Raw genomic sequence first — 14,991 nt, 5'->3', positions numbered from 1 at the left:
TTTTGGCAAGGCCTATCGGCTGTGTAAAGTTATTGTAGCTGTTACAATTCATTTTCTTTAATGAAAATTCACTAATTTTCAAAAAAAATATTAGAAGAGACGAACGAAACCATAATAAAACCCCTTAATGTAGCTAGCTAATTAACACTTTCTAGAAGCTATTACTAGACCAAAACCACAAGTTCAATGGCTGTGCAGAAGAAAAAAACTAGATCAATCAAGTTAAATCGTGTCAAGAGACAAATCAAACATTATCAGACACCAAATTAAGGAAGAAGCTTAGTATGTCTCAAGAGCAAAGCAGAGTACTCCACGCCACCTGAAAGTCCAAAGACTGATCTTGTCCTCGGCTTTTAAGTTGTTACCCTTGACGACATCGTTCCACGCCCAGTTCAAAGCGTAATTCAAGGTTCCAACTCCAGTTTCCTTCTCCATCGGCCATAGCTTGAAACGCAAACCCCACTTTTCACATCTTTGGTTCACAAGAATTGTTCCCACACCGATAGTATCATCGTCGTTTTCGATGTATTCCTCTTTATTTATGGCTCGAGACTCCCTCGGCGTCAAGAAGTCGTTTCTGATTAGCTGCTGGCATGGGATTAAGAGACGGCACTGGGCTGAATTCACATCAGTCGGTGTTAGACCCCTCTTAAAGATCAGCAACGGGTTTGCGGCATTATCTCTCATTCTTCTCATCACCTGAAAAATCCACTCCGGTGCATCTGTATCCGTCCTCCTTGGGGAAGAAGCAACCTTTTCTTTCTTGAAATTACCACTCTTCCTCTGCTCCACGGCACGCCTCTTGCCGCTTGTCGTCGCCTCATCACTCTCTTGGCGGTAGTCGTAATCTTCACAGACAATCTTAGATTTCCCCTTCTTTGCACGTAGTAGCTCTGCATCAGACACCACAGGCTCATCTAAAAAACTAGGGTTTTGTGTGCTTTTCGTCTCGTCATCATCATCGAGCGATGAAGACGAAGCCATCATAGAAACCCCATTAGGTTTTTGTTGTGTGTATCTTCTCTTCACCAAAGACGACCTCTTCTTCCTCGGGAAAAGATAGAAGAAAATCTTCTCGCTATCTTCTTCTCTAGGAAGACGACGACGTTGTTCTTCTTCCTGTACCATAACCGCAGTATCCACAAGTAAAAAAAAATTCGACCACATATCCTTACCTGAATCCGTGTCCGTGAGATTATTCATACTCATGTTGATCGAATTGAAAGAAACTCAAAGAGTTGTGAGTGTGAAAGACGAACGTGATCAGGAAATTGTTATTGAGAGGAGAGAAACAAGCGAAACTGAAGAGAAAAAGTGCTTCTCTTGCCTTATATACTTACATTAGGGCTAGGGTTTTTTGTTTTTACATCCTTCGTTTGAGTTTAGTGGTTTAATTATTGTGATTCGTAGTAACTAATTATTGTCAAGTTAACATGGATGATTAGGGAAATGCTATAATTAAGATTTAGTCCCTATTTGGTATTTCCTATTTGGTTTCTCTGCAGCTTCGTTTTTGTTTCATTGTTTTTTTTTTGTTGTTGTTGTTGTGTATTTAGTTTTATTATTAAGTCTTTTGGCATTTACGTTCGACTTCATACAATCTAAAACAGTGGATTGTCTCAAAAGTTTATAAATCTTTACAAACCAAACCGTATTGTCACAACTTTACAATGAGACATCTACATGAAAATTTGAGATTTGAACATATAATTGCATGAAAATAGCTGATGAAAACCCAAAAAAGAACTTGAGTCTTGAGGTATATAAACCGTAAAGAGGAGTGAAGACTCTGAATCATACATGGACAGTACTCTGATTATGCAGCACAATCTCACTCTCTGGACTTCAAATATGACTGTAACTCTGTAAGCATCAACACAATATACATTTGATCTGGGAGACGGAAGAAGGAAGCAACAACGTTTTCAGTTTTAAGTTATCATAGGAGGAATGAGACCTCTAGAGATCTGTTTTTCAGTTTGTGCATACAACAAACAGCCTGCAATTTCTGTAATTTGCAGAATTCACATAGACAATACATAGTCTTTCCTTTTTTTGGGTGTGATTGTGATGTTAATGTTGTACATGGTTTGTCATGATCTTATTGTTTCTCTCTGTGTATTGTGTTGATTATTTCCATCACAAAGGTATTTGAACAGTGCAGTAATAACTAAAGTAGACAAAACAAGAGACCATATTTATTTATGAAAAAAAATGTTCAATTCAAACGAGAGAAAATATCTGAAACAACATTTAGTTTACACAAGTTACTACTAAGTACTAATATAATAGAAGAGATGAACCCAACCGAGTTTAACATCAAAACCATAGTAAACCCCCTTAATGTAGCTACCTAATTAACACTTCCTACAAGTTACTACTTACCATAATCTCAAGTTCAATGACTGTGCAGAAGAAATAAGCTAAGATATCAATCAAGTAATTACAACGTTTCAAGAGACAAATCAGACATTATCAGATAGCAAATTAAGGAAGAAGCTTAGTATGTCTCAAGAGCAAAGCAGAGTACTCCACGCCACCTGAAAGTCCAAAGACTGATCTTGTCGTCCTCTTTTAAGTGGTTACCCTTGACGACATCGTTCCACCCCCAGTTCAAAGCATAATTCAAGGTCCCGTGTCCACTGTCTTTCTCCATCGCCCACATCTTAAAACGCACACCCCACTTTTCACATCTTTGGTTCACAAAAATCGCTCCAACACCAATACTCTCATCGTCTTCTTCCTTGTATTCGTTTTTATCTATTGCTCGATACTCCCCTGGCGTCAAGAAGTCGTTCTTGATGAGCTGCTGGAATGGGATTAAGAGACGACTCTGGCCTGATTTCACATCACTCGCTTTTAGACCCTTCTCAAAGATCAGCAACGGGTTTGCGGCATCAGCTCTCATTCTTCTCATCACCTGAAAAATCCACTCTGGTGCCTCTGCATCCGTCCTCCTTGAGAAAGTAGCAGCCTTTGCTTTCTTGAAATTACCGCCCTTCCTCTGTTGCACAGCACGCCTCTTGCGGCTTGTCGTGTTCTCCTTTAGGCAAGGTTCGTAACTAGGGTCGTTCGTCTCTGTCTTATCAGACTTAGCCGTGTTGTAACCGAGGAGTAACGAAGGGTAATTAAAACAACGAAGGTTCAAGAACGATGAAGACATAAAAGACGACGACCCATCAAGATCATCCGAGTTTCGTCTTAGGTTTCTTACCAATTTCCTCATGTTCTTCTCAAAGAGTCTCGTCGCATCATCACTCTCTCCGCGGTAGTCATAACCTTCACAGACGATCTCAGATTTCCCCTTCTTTGCACGTACTAGCTCTGCATCATACACCACAGGCTCATAAAAAAAACTAGGGTTTTGTGTAATTTTCTTCTCGTGATCATCATCGAGCGATGAAGAAGAAGACATTCTAGAAGTCCCATTAGGGTTTTGTTGTGTGTATCTTCTCTTAACCAAAGACGACCTTTTCTTCCTCGGGAAAAGATAGAAGAAACTCTTCTTGCTATCTTCTTCTCTACGACGACGACGGCGTTGTTCTTCTTCCTGAACCATAACCGCAGTATCCGCAAGTAAAAACAAATTCGACCACATATCCTTACCTGAATCCGTGAGATGATTCATACTCATGGTGATCGAATTGAAAGAATCTCAAAAAGTTGTGATAATGAAAGACGTATGTGATCACGCGAAGAAGGAAATTGTTATTGAGAGGAGAGAAACGAATGAAACTGAAGAGAAGAAGTGCCTTTTTCTTGCCTTATATACTTTACATTAGAGGCTAGGGTTTTTTGTTTTTTTCCATTCTTCTTTTGAGTTTAGTGGTTTAATTATTGTGATTAGTAACTAATTATAGCCGTTGTGATCAAATTATTATGGATGATTAGGGTAATGTCATAATTACGATTTAGTCCCTATTTGGTATTTCCTTTTCCCCGAGAATGAAAAGAGAAGTAGTGAAAAAAATTTAGGAAGTTTCTCTGCAGCTTCGTTTTCGTTTCATTTTTTTTCTTGTTGTTGTTGTTGTGTATTTAATTTTATCAAGTGTTTTGGCATTTTACGTTCGACTTCATACAATAACATACAATCCAAAACAGTGGATAGTCTCCGGGCCCTATGGCACAATCTAATGAAGCCATTAATTAGGGCATAGCAATTTAGGGGCTTATTTTAGGAACAATTGTTTTAAGGCTTTTTAAGTTTTTTTGTTTCACAGGTCTTTTACATTAAAGAAAAAAAATTCTAAGCTTTTCTTATAAATTATTTTGTTGGGCTTTCTTTTCACCATATTTTGTGGGATTTAATTCTTTAAATTAATAAAAATGTGAAATTAAAATAATTTGTTAATAACTTTGTTTAGTAAGATTTTAATTTTTTAATAAAACCTAGGGATGTCAAAATGTGTAAACCAACCCAAACCAACCTATAATCATAGAGATTTAGTATTTAATGGATAATGAGTCAACTCAACTCATTAAGCAAATGGTTTGGATCAACCCACAACTCATTTAGCTTAATGGATTAATGAGTTAAATGAGTTGATCCACTTGATATCATAATCAGAACTTTACAGAAATTTAGACCTTGTGTAATTTTATAAAGTCATCAAAGCTTGTGTAATTTTATACATTATCCAAATTATGATAAACATGATATATGTCTCCAATTATTCAAATTTTGAAAACCACAAATCAAACCCTAAACAACTTTTATGGAAAACTTTGTTTACTTTGAAAAAACGAAATCAAAGTGTTAAGGAGAAAGATATGTACCTTAAAGGCAGGACTTTGATTAAAAGACTGAAAAAAATTCTTTGATTAATCAAATTATCATTAGCCATTCGTTTAATTGTTTCATAGATAATAAATTCATACAGTTGGGTTTTTTCAATAGTATTATTTATGAGTGTGCAAAAAAAAAATTTAGGGCATAACTTATTAATTTGCATCGGGCATTAAAAAATGTTGAACCGGCACTGATAGTCTCAAAAGTTTTTTAATCTTTACAAACCAAACCGTATTGTCACAACTTTACAATGAGACATGTCTACATAAAAACATGAGATTTGAACATATAATTGCATGAAAATAGCTGATGAAAACCCAAAAAAAGAACTTGAGGTATATAAACCAAAAATGTGAGAAGAACTCAATATAGTTTTTCTCATTTTCCTATACCACGTAAACCAAAGGATTCTCCTCGTTGGCTCGTTTACATCCAGCTTTCCACTTTATAAACCAAAAAGTGTTTTACCTAAAAATGAAGGGAGGCTATCACAGGTATCTTGCTGAGTTTAAAGGCTGGTGCTGAGAGGAAAGAAGCTGCTGAAAGCACTTTGGTTGCTTACAAGTCTGCTTCTGTAAGTGATTATTCTTTACTTCAGGCTTGGTCTTGCCCACAACTTCTCAGTTTTTTACTCCTGAACTCGCTTGATCGCGCTTGGAGCCTTGCAAAGCAGTGTTTTACGTCATGTGAAATTGTTAACTGAATGAGCTATCTTTTGGATCTATGCAGCAGGCATTTGATTTGATGATGATATTGCTGAGTTGGATACTGATACGGTTCAAGGAATGAAGAAGAAGAAAGGAAGTGAGAAGAGTGAAACATGGGCTAATCCTGAGGTTGCACAATTGGATGAGTCAGCAAAGAGGAGTGAAGACTCTAAGTAGGCCAGAGGTGTTGCTGTTACGGAGTCTACTCTTCATCTCTATATTGTTCTAGCATCTTGTCTTGTGTAATCGAACAAGAGTTTCATAATATACATACCAAACACTTACATATCTGTTGAGAGATCTGTTGTATATGACAGTCATATTTACATAAGAGTAAAGTATAAATATGAGTTTTCAACTTCTACTAGTTTGAGTACAGCAGTGTAAGAAAGAGAAGGGCAATAAGCTATTTATTTAGGAGACCATATACTTGAAAAAATGCCATTAGATGGAGCAATCTCTGCTTATGGATTTTTGAAAGTTGCTACACTCTTCTTTTCTACTTAGTCTTTACTACATCATGAGAATAGTTGCAGCTAGACAGAAGTAGCACAACTATATACACCAATCTAAACCTACTGATACCCTGGACCGAATTGAACCCGACTAAACTGATAACAAATATCGAACAGTGATAAAGTTGAAAGTAGAAAACCAGATTTTTTATCGTCTTATTCTCTTCTCGGAAAGATTTAAATCTTTGCAGTAGCTTCTTGTTTCAGTAGGAGAATTCCCTTCTTCATCCGCGATGCTATCACACTTATCCTAACAAAATAGATCAAAACATCAAAATACAATTTAAGATTAACGGGCATAAGTATATATATAACAATCACTTGCAGTCTTGCATAGTAGTGGACTTCTATTTCTTTCGTTTCTTTCAAATGAAAAAAAATGTTTACAGGCATACCTCAGAACCAAATGCAGCGACAGAATACTCACGATCTGCTCTTTTCCGAAGGCTTAACTGCACAGAAATCACAGTCTCTGACATGTTGACACCTGATGACTTAAATGATTCAGTCAGTGTGTGTAGTACCCTGTCAAAATCAAACCAAAAACCAGTTACATCAAATATCTCCTTCTAAATTTCCTCCAATGGTTCCATTTTAGAACCCTGAGTCTGTTCCAAGTACAATACCAGTTAGGATCTTTGCATACCTAACAGCATCACCACCTATTTAGAAAGAATAACACTATTTCAAAGAGAGACATAGTATTATGGTTATGCCTAGGCAATTTAGACTTCCTAGCCTATTTATGTTAAAAGATCAGCCACTGTATAAAGATGAGCCCTAAGTTTTACACAGGCAGGAAATGAATATACATCCCTAATCCCCAACTATAACCTTAGCCCACACTTCCTATATTAAAGAAAATGAATTAATCAAAGAACAAAAAAAGGTTTGTTTCCATCTATGTAAATCTTACCTTTGTGAGCAGACAGTGGACAAGCTGGATGATGTTTTATCTTCCGAGTTTACCAGTTCATTCGTATTGCAAGTAATTGGTCCACAGCTTGGTTTTGGCTGCCAAAAGTCATGCTGAACAAACTGCGGCAAAGGCTCGGTAGGTACATAAGCTGAAATAGGACTGTGTTCAAAAATCTTGGTACTAACTGCTGGGTCGATATCAGAATCCACAGAATTTTGCATATCCAAGAGGAAACCAGAAGAAGCAGCAACTTCATCATTACAAGAAAAGCTTTTACCGAGTTGAGGATGGTCACCAACCTCCACAACAGACCCAAGATTATTTCCCTGCATCAAAGTTACATGAAACTGTTGTCAAAACAGACCACTACAGTAAAGAATGATGGAACCCAACCAAAGATAGGAGAATGAATATACCCAAGGAATCAGTTTGGTTTGGGTTTGAAACCACATTTGGTGAGCACCTTCATACATCTGAACTTTTTCTTGAAGAAAGTGAATATACTCTATAACCTGAGATACAACGTAAAAGCATAAAACATGATTCTGATTCTGAAACACATGTTCTGTTCCAAAGCTATACATTTTTTTAACTAACCTCCAACAAGAAAGAAGCTTTATCACGTTTCTGATCATTTTGATTCTGAGGTATAATATCCATTAAACTCTGAAACCTGTACCCACCAAGAATCACAAATCAGGAAAGCTTCTACTCAGTATTGACCGACCCTTTAAAAAAAAAAAAAATCAGATAAAAATCCAAACTTTAGAACATTTTATTAACCTTTCATTGATTTTGCTTCTTCTTCGTTGCTCTGTCTCTGAATGTTTCGATCTACCCGAGCTTCGATTTCTCCTCACTGTTGAAGAATCGTTTCGAGAAGGCAAGTTACTGTACACTTCGGCTTCTAGTTGCTCATCTAGGTCAGGAGAGTTCATGGTTCCGAGGAGGTATGAATAAATCGACACTCCGGTGAGACGAAACTCCGGCGAGACGAGAGAGACTGTGATTGATCTCTTGAGACGAAGGGAAAAAAAAAACAAAAACAAAAACAAAAAGCCTTAGAAAGGCCTATTAAAAAAAAAAAAAGCAATATTGTGAGAGCGTCAAAGCCCATTTAAAAACGGATAAGGCGTTGTATTGTTGTTGTAACTTGTAAGTCGTCATAGGCAATTTAACCAAACCGAAAGTATTGAACCGAAAGTGAACCGATTTTTTTTATAAAAAAAAAATCTACAAATGGATTACATTCAAGAATCAAGAGAACCAGTACCGAATCAAAAGAATTGATACCAAACTAAAGTATACTGTATTCGATAACTGAAATTAGAAAAGTATTTTAGTTATTTTTACAGTGACTAACCGACTATAATACCAAAAATTATCGGATAAAATATCCGAATATCCCAAAATATCTATATTAAATATTAAAAAATATTCAAAGAAAATTTAAAAGATTCTAAAATATCTAAAATTATCTAAATAAAATACATTATCTAAATGATTTTGATAAAATTTGAATGTGAATTTCTAATAACAAAGCATGATTAAGAAATTTGAGTATAGCTAAATTCAATTTTTGAATTCTCAATTAATTTGTATAAAGATCTGATTCAAGAGGAATAAATTATAAGCAGATTAAGATGATTAAATGAATTTACATAATTCACATCCCTTCAATTAAGTTCTAATGTTAGAAGGTTGTGTAAAGGACCTCAAACGGTGTTTTCTTAACTTTTCTTGTAAAGAATATTTTAATCCACATCGAACTCATCAGAATTATAAGAAAAAAAACTAAATGAAATGATGTAAATAGACATATGATATACAAAATATTCACGCACTTATTTTACTATATTAATTGGGAAGTAGAAATATGAAACTAGCCTCGTAAAGTGTAAAAAATTACATTGTCATGCCATTTATTTTAAATAATTATCAGTTTTGAAAAAATATATATATTTTTCTCTCTAGTTAATTATGGATGGCAAAAATTACTAAATAATTTTTTCAAAAAATATAAACCAATGAGAATTTCAAAAAGTAAGATTTTATATCTAAGTATACAATATGACTACTTTTAATATCTAGATTTCAAAGATTTTGTTAAGATTTTAGATTATGATTCTCTTATCACCTTTCTTTTATGTTATTTACAAATTGTTTTGAATTATCATATAATATATTACTTAATCTATGAAGAAAAATGTGTGTTTTCATTTTCCACATTGGCGAGTTAGTAAAACTAAATGTATGTGATTGATAAATTAATAAATTTCATTTGCTCACAATTACAACTATAAAACTACTTCAAAATATTTCAATGATGCAAATACAACAAACAAACAATATAAAAATGCAATATACATCAAACAAATTAAAAACAATAATAATCTAAAATAATTAGTATTCAAAAGATATATATAGATTTACCGAATAATTGAAATATTAAAAAATATTATCTCAAACAAAATAACTTTTTAAAAGAAATATAACAATAATTTTTATTATTACATTATAATTTTTAGAAAAAATGTTAACATGTGTTTTACAGCACGAGATATCTCCTAATTTATTTATAAAGATGAAGTGTACTAACCATTCTCCATCTATTTCATTCCCATTTTCCATTGAACCTGCTGGGAACAACCTTTTTTTCTGGATTTATTACCAATATAATCATAAAAAAAAAACTATTTTCCATGAATTTTAGCCTAAACTTCTAATAAACTTTAATTTTTAGCCATTCCAACATTAACACAAACTCTTCGATATATTTCTTGTTGAAAGTAGACATGATCCTATTAATAACGAGTATAACCAAATAATTCTATGGGAGTAGTAAAATTTCTAAAGGTGATTATGTTTTATTGAGTTTGACTCGAAAATCATGTTTGAGGATAGGGTCCTTCTTTTTTAATTATTTATAAGTTATTATTGAAATTTTTTTTAATTTGATTGGGTAAAATAACAATATGAGATTTTAAAATTGATTAAAAAATATAATTTATTTGGTAAAGAATAAAAACTTGTTAAAAAATATAAATTTGGATCATTTTATAAAAAACAATCGTTCACTATAAAAAACGGAAAGATGCTAATAGTATTCTTTCAAATAAAAAAAATATTATTCAATTATTTATTTTCAAGTTGAAATGCCATTTTCATTTTTTTCAAAATAAATAAAAAAAATTGCAAAATCTGAATTTGAAACACTACCGGAGATGGTTTAATGCATAATAAATGACATTATGAATGTCTATAAGTCTACCCGACTACCCGAACCATTAAAGAATGAGCACATGGAACAACGAGCGCTTCCGAGTCGGTTTTTAGTGTCTCTTTGGGTCGAAATGGTAAGTGTTGCCAACTAATGCTTCTGATTTCATAAATTAATCGAGGGTTGGTTTGCAAATTTTTTTTGAAAGATCCTCTCATTCCATAACTAATTTGATGCTATAGTAAGAACTATCCCATTTTTTAAAAAAATGCTATGGAATTTATGACTTTAAGTGACTAATTTGAAATGATAAATATGCATACAAAACCTTTAGTATGAATGAGTGTAATAATGGTGACTCTTTCTAATCCTAAAAAGAAAATGAATCATATAGGCGTATAAACATAAAAACATTTCGACCATTTATATTGCAGAAGATGAGCATCTTTTATTAAGTTTGACTCGAAGACCATGCTTCATGCGGAGGATAGGACCAGGAGCTGGTTCAATCTTTTGGCCTTGGACAACCTCAATATTATAGTTTTGTAATATTTCCACCACAACTGTCTTCATTAGAGTCATAGCTACCTCCTTACCGAGGCAAGCTCTTGGGCCTGCATTAAATGTAAAGAACTTGGAGGAAGACACTTCTATAAATCCTCTTGTCTCCGAAACCCATCTCTTGGGGTTAAATTCCAAAGCATCTTCTCCCCATACTGCGTTCATCCTCCCCAACGCGTAAATAAAGATTACAATCTTCATACTTGGGTCGACTCTATGCCCACTTGGAAGCACATCTGGTTTTACGGGAGACAAGCGCTCGAATGGAACCGGAGGATGAAGTCTCATTGCTTCATACAAGGCACCACGTAAATACACTAGTTTGTTCAGGAATTCCATCGAATCATACGTCGACCTCTCGGGGTCACCAGCTCCTTCTTGGTAGATGGGTGTAGATCTCTTGGCGAGTGTTAGTGACAACATGAGGGTTTTGAGACAAACGCCAAAAGAACCAAGTGAGCGCAGAAGCAGTGGTATCCCTCCCAGCTAGAATGAAAGCTAACATGGTGTCTCTAAGAAACTTCTCATCATTATGGTACTTCAAGTACATGCTTGCATCTAGCTTCATGTGGGATGTCAATAGATCCCCACCCTTCTCCACTAGAATTCTCTTTTGATCTTATATCTTCCCTCTTATCTAATATAAACTTTTTAAAAGTTCGATTTAAAGTGGCGTTAGCTTCATACACCTTCTTCTCTTGTCCGAATCCAACCCATCTTTGGAGCTTCCACAAGAACTTTGGTTTAACATGCCTATACATAATCCCTTCTCCTATATCGTTGAGAGCTTTACCAAAATCATCAACCTTTGACATTTCAATAGAGAGAGATCTAGGATCATGACACCCAGTTACTGTCATTAGAGTTGCGTCGAAGGCAGACACGGCTCAAATATTTTCTGGAGCCTGAGCTAAAAAAAATTTTGGACTCTATTTCTCATGATAAAAAAAAAAAAAAAAAAAAAAAANAAAAAAAAAAAAAAAAAAAAAAAAATTAGACCCTAAAATCAAAAGAAAAAAGCCCAAAATATAAATGGACCCTGTGCATTTGCACCCCCATGCATAGAGCCGGGCCTAGTCGAAGGTATACCTCTTGAACACATCTTGCAAGTCCACGACCTTTTCTTCCTCGGCTATATGATCGAAAAGAGAAACAAGCCCGTCCTCGTGGTACTCATTGTCAACTTTTGAAACCCTTGGTGGTCGACCATGGCTTTAGAATCTTTCCTCAAACTCCTTCCATAGCTCCGAGTCCGCGGTGAGTATTGATCCCATCTAGCTCCAAGAACATCAAACACTTCTTTGAAGTCAGGACCTTTGGTTTAGTTAATTGGAGGAGTATGATGAGTTCATCATATGATGGATATTTTTGTCATCAGCACTAAACACCATATCCATTCTAGAATACCACGGTCTTTTGAATACAAACGTCAAGTTAGACTTCTCCAGAATCCCCACGCTAAAGTCATAGATTCGATGAAACTCCAGAAGTAGACTAGGAAGCATCCCAAAGCTGGCCAGTTTCTAAGGAATCCTTTACGAGGTTTCTTGAAGAGGTAGAAGAACCAAATGATTAGGAAACGATGGCTATGGAAGCTTGAACTAAGCTTATTGAGGCCATTGAGTATTTTGAAGTTTAATTGAAATATTGAAGTAAGTTGTGATGGGTTCTTGTTAATTAGTTTTTCTTTTTTTCTTTTTTTGAGTAAAATTGGGTTGTTTTAGTTGCGCAACTTAACTGAATACACAAACAATAAATGCGCAATAATTTCTAATTTCTATGACTAACTATAACTGCACCGACAACAACATCAGCGCAACATGTCAAACGACGTCATGACATTGACGACGCTCATTAGTCACACTACGTATAGGATGAGAAGATAATTTGTGGACATTGCAAGTATATACTATTATTTTGGAGAGAAAAATAATAACTTTAAGAGAAAAATAAGGGTTTCTCTCAAATTAGATGTTTACACTTCAAGTTTCTAAAATTTCTTTTGGTTTATTAATAGTACATAAAAATGGGGGAAAAAAAATTGAATCTTAAAATAAAATTGAAACTAGGATATAAATGGATAATTATATCTTTTGAAATTAGGAATTTCAGATATCTAATATTCAAAAAATTTCAAAATATAGTTTTGTATCTAGCTAATCAAATAAGTGAAAATTATGATTGGATATATGTATTGAAATTAATAATAGTATTAGGATATATCCCGTGCTTAAAGCACGGATCAACATTTAAAAAAAATTATAATATAATAAGAAAAATTATTGTTATATTTCTTTTAAAAAGTTATTTGAAATAAAATAAAATAAAAGAAAGATGATAGTAAAATCATAATTTGAAATCTTAATAAAACTTCGAAATGTAGTTATTAAAAATAATTATATTGTCTACTTGGATATAAAATCTTAGTTGAAATTCTGATTGGTTTATATATATATTTTTTAAAAATAGTAATTTTCGTCCATAATTTTATTAGAGAGAGAGAAAATATTTTTTTTTAACTAATAATTATCTGTATTTTTTAAAAAATCTTAGCGGTTAATTTTTTATATTTTTTTCAAGTACAAATTAGTTTTGATTTGAATATATATTTTTTTACTTTTCTAGATTTTTTTAATTTTTGATCTGTCAGCGTTTTTTATTTTTTAATTAATTATATTTATTTAATTAGTTAATTAATCTTAATTAAATTTTCTAATGGCAATTTAATGTAATTTTTATACATTTTAAGGTTAGTTTCATATTTGTACTTTTCAATTAATATAGTAGGATGTTTTACCAAATATATTGGTTATGTAATGTATTCCTTCATTGGTTTTTTAGTGGGATAGACTTTTTTTTTTAATTCAAAAACACATATAATCTAATACTATGAAAATGTTTAAAAATGTTTGTGAAGATTTGTTTACGTAAAAGTCTTCTAAAATCAACTGTAAACAAGTTTTAAGAAGCTTTCTAAGCTTTCTTAATAAATGATATGTTATTTTCTTGGTAAACATATAACATTTGTTGTGGTTTCTTAATATCTTGGTCACACTATATATATTAGTACTAATTAATATCTTAGCGATGACTAAATTAAGCTGAGTTTGAGTCTAACTGACATTATGTCAGGTAACAGTGGTAAATCTCTCGCCAAGTTTCTCAAACATAAACGAAAAATTAAAATAATATATAATATTTTTAAATTATATGAGTCTCTAAAAAAAAGTGACAGTCTCTCATGATCTCTTATATGAGAGACTCTTTCAATTTTACTGAGAGATTTTCATAATTAAATAATACTATTTATTATTTTATATTTTTTTTGGATGTATTAATGGTCGGCTTGTTTTAGTTATAAACTTATAATCGTGTATATCAAATCTTTTCACATCGTTATTATGAAATAGGATTGCAGATTAATAGTTTAATACACCTGGCGATATTTGATGCCTATATAAGCCTCAGGGCTGCCGACAAGAAATAAAAAAAGCCTCACATGCATGGACTGCAGATAATGATGGACCAAACTCCAAACGTCGAGTAAAATAATTTTAGAACACGCGCGACTGTCTCACAAATCCAGGGATAGTTTTTTTTCTTTTTGTTTTTTGACAAATTCAGGGTTAATTAACTGTTATGAGCGCAAAAATTGAATTGGAAAAAATATGAATTATATTTATATAAACGAAATTATAAATGAATTACAATAACATAATATTAAAGCATAAAATAAATTATGGAAGCGAGATATGATATATTTTCCTTAATTCATTAAATCGGTCGTAAGTCCTTTCGGACAATCATGATTTATGAATCTTAGAATACAACCGCTCACGAAATCTACTTTATACTCTTGAAACTACTAAGCTAAAAACTTACTTGGACGAAGCAAGAGAGAAAAGCTTGAATGAAGCCAAAGAGAGAAGAAGCGGCGGCAATTTTAGAACTAGAAGAGCTTTGTGTTTTTGAGCTTGAGAAATAATGAAAGGCTGCGCCTCTATATATAGTGGAAGGAGGTGTGTCTCGCGAGAATATTCTTTGAATATTCTTGGAGTACTCCGCAAGTTCCTTGGAGTAGTGCCCAAGTTATTTGGAGTTCACGCCAAGTCTTTCCAAAAATTAAATGAGCCTAAAGCGTTCCAAAAATTACTCGCGAGGATTCCCAAGAGCCCAAGAGCCCAAGGCCAACGGCCCGCGGCCGCGTCTGGCTTGATTTGGTTCGATTCGGTTCGGCGCGTGTGGGAATTTTCCATCTTCCTTCTACACACTTTTGAAAC

The 14,991-nt window shown here is 33.6% G+C and overlaps 4 protein-coding genes across 4 annotated transcripts; all 4 read right to left on the bottom strand.

The window, feature by feature from the left end:
• Positions 280-1,128, bottom strand: LOC104728337 (putative B3 domain-containing protein At5g35780). The gene has a single exon (XM_010447330.1). The coding sequence runs from the start codon at positions 1,126-1,128 to the stop codon at positions 280-282; it is 849 nt and encodes a 282-aa protein (XP_010445632.1).
• On the bottom strand, positions 2,501-3,634 carry LOC104728336 (B3 domain-containing protein At5g38490-like). The gene has a single exon (XM_010447329.1). The coding sequence runs from the start codon at positions 3,632-3,634 to the stop codon at positions 2,501-2,503; it is 1,134 nt and encodes a 377-aa protein (XP_010445631.1).
• LOC104724248 (transcription factor BIM3-like) lies at positions 5,889-8,020 on the bottom strand. The gene is made up of 6 exons (XM_010442712.2): positions 7,714-8,020; positions 7,528-7,603; positions 7,347-7,442; positions 6,928-7,256; positions 6,407-6,536; positions 5,889-6,261 (listed from the first exon to the last, which is right to left on the bottom strand). The coding sequence occupies exons 1-6, from the start codon at positions 7,866-7,868 to the stop codon at positions 6,160-6,162; spliced, it is 888 nt and encodes a 295-aa protein (XP_010441014.1). The 5' UTR covers positions 7,869-8,020; the 3' UTR covers positions 5,889-6,159.
• On the bottom strand, positions 10,574-11,526 carry LOC104728335 (alkane hydroxylase MAH1-like). The gene is made up of 2 exons (XM_010447328.1): positions 11,260-11,526; positions 10,574-11,197 (listed from the first exon to the last, which is right to left on the bottom strand). Exons 1-2 carry the CDS (start codon positions 11,524-11,526, stop codon positions 10,574-10,576), a joined length of 891 nt encoding a protein of 296 aa, XP_010445630.1.

This window comes from Camelina sativa, chromosome 11 (assembly GCF_000633955.1).
Source record: "Camelina sativa cultivar DH55 chromosome 11, Cs, whole genome shotgun sequence".
NCBI lineage: Eukaryota > Viridiplantae > Streptophyta > Magnoliopsida > Brassicales > Brassicaceae > Camelina > Camelina sativa.
The sequence above is the reverse complement of the archived record's forward strand: the minus strand, read 5'-3'. Positions and strand labels throughout refer to the sequence as shown.

Bases quoted from the DNA above. Each gene is read 5' to 3' on its own strand.
- LOC104728337 (XM_010447330.1), bottom strand. From the start codon at position 1,128: ATGGTACAGGAAGAAGAACAACGTCGTCGTCTTCCTAGAGAAGAAGAT.
- LOC104728336 (XM_010447329.1), bottom strand. From the start codon at position 3,634: ATGAGTATGAATCATCTCACGGATTCAGGTAAGGATATGTGGTCGAAT.
- LOC104724248 (XM_010442712.2), bottom strand. From the start codon at position 7,868: ATGAACTCTCCTGACCTAGATGAGCAACTAGAAGCCGAAGTGTACAGT. The intron at 7,443-7,527 runs GTTAGTTAAAAA...GTTGTATCTCAG, and splicing joins AAGCTTCTTTCTTGTTGGAG to GTTATAGAGTATATTCACTT. The intron at 7,257-7,346 runs GTATATTCATTC...ACTTTGATGCAG, and splicing joins AAACCAAACTGATTCCTTGG to GGAAATAATCTTGGGTCTGT.
- LOC104728335 (XM_010447328.1), bottom strand. From the start codon at position 11,526: ATGTCAAAGGTTGATGATTTTGGTAAAGCTCTCAACGATATAGGAGAA. The intron at 11,198-11,259 runs GTACTTGAAGTA...CTTTCATTCTAG, and splicing joins ATGAAGCTAGATGCAAGCAT to CTGGGAGGGATACCACTGCT.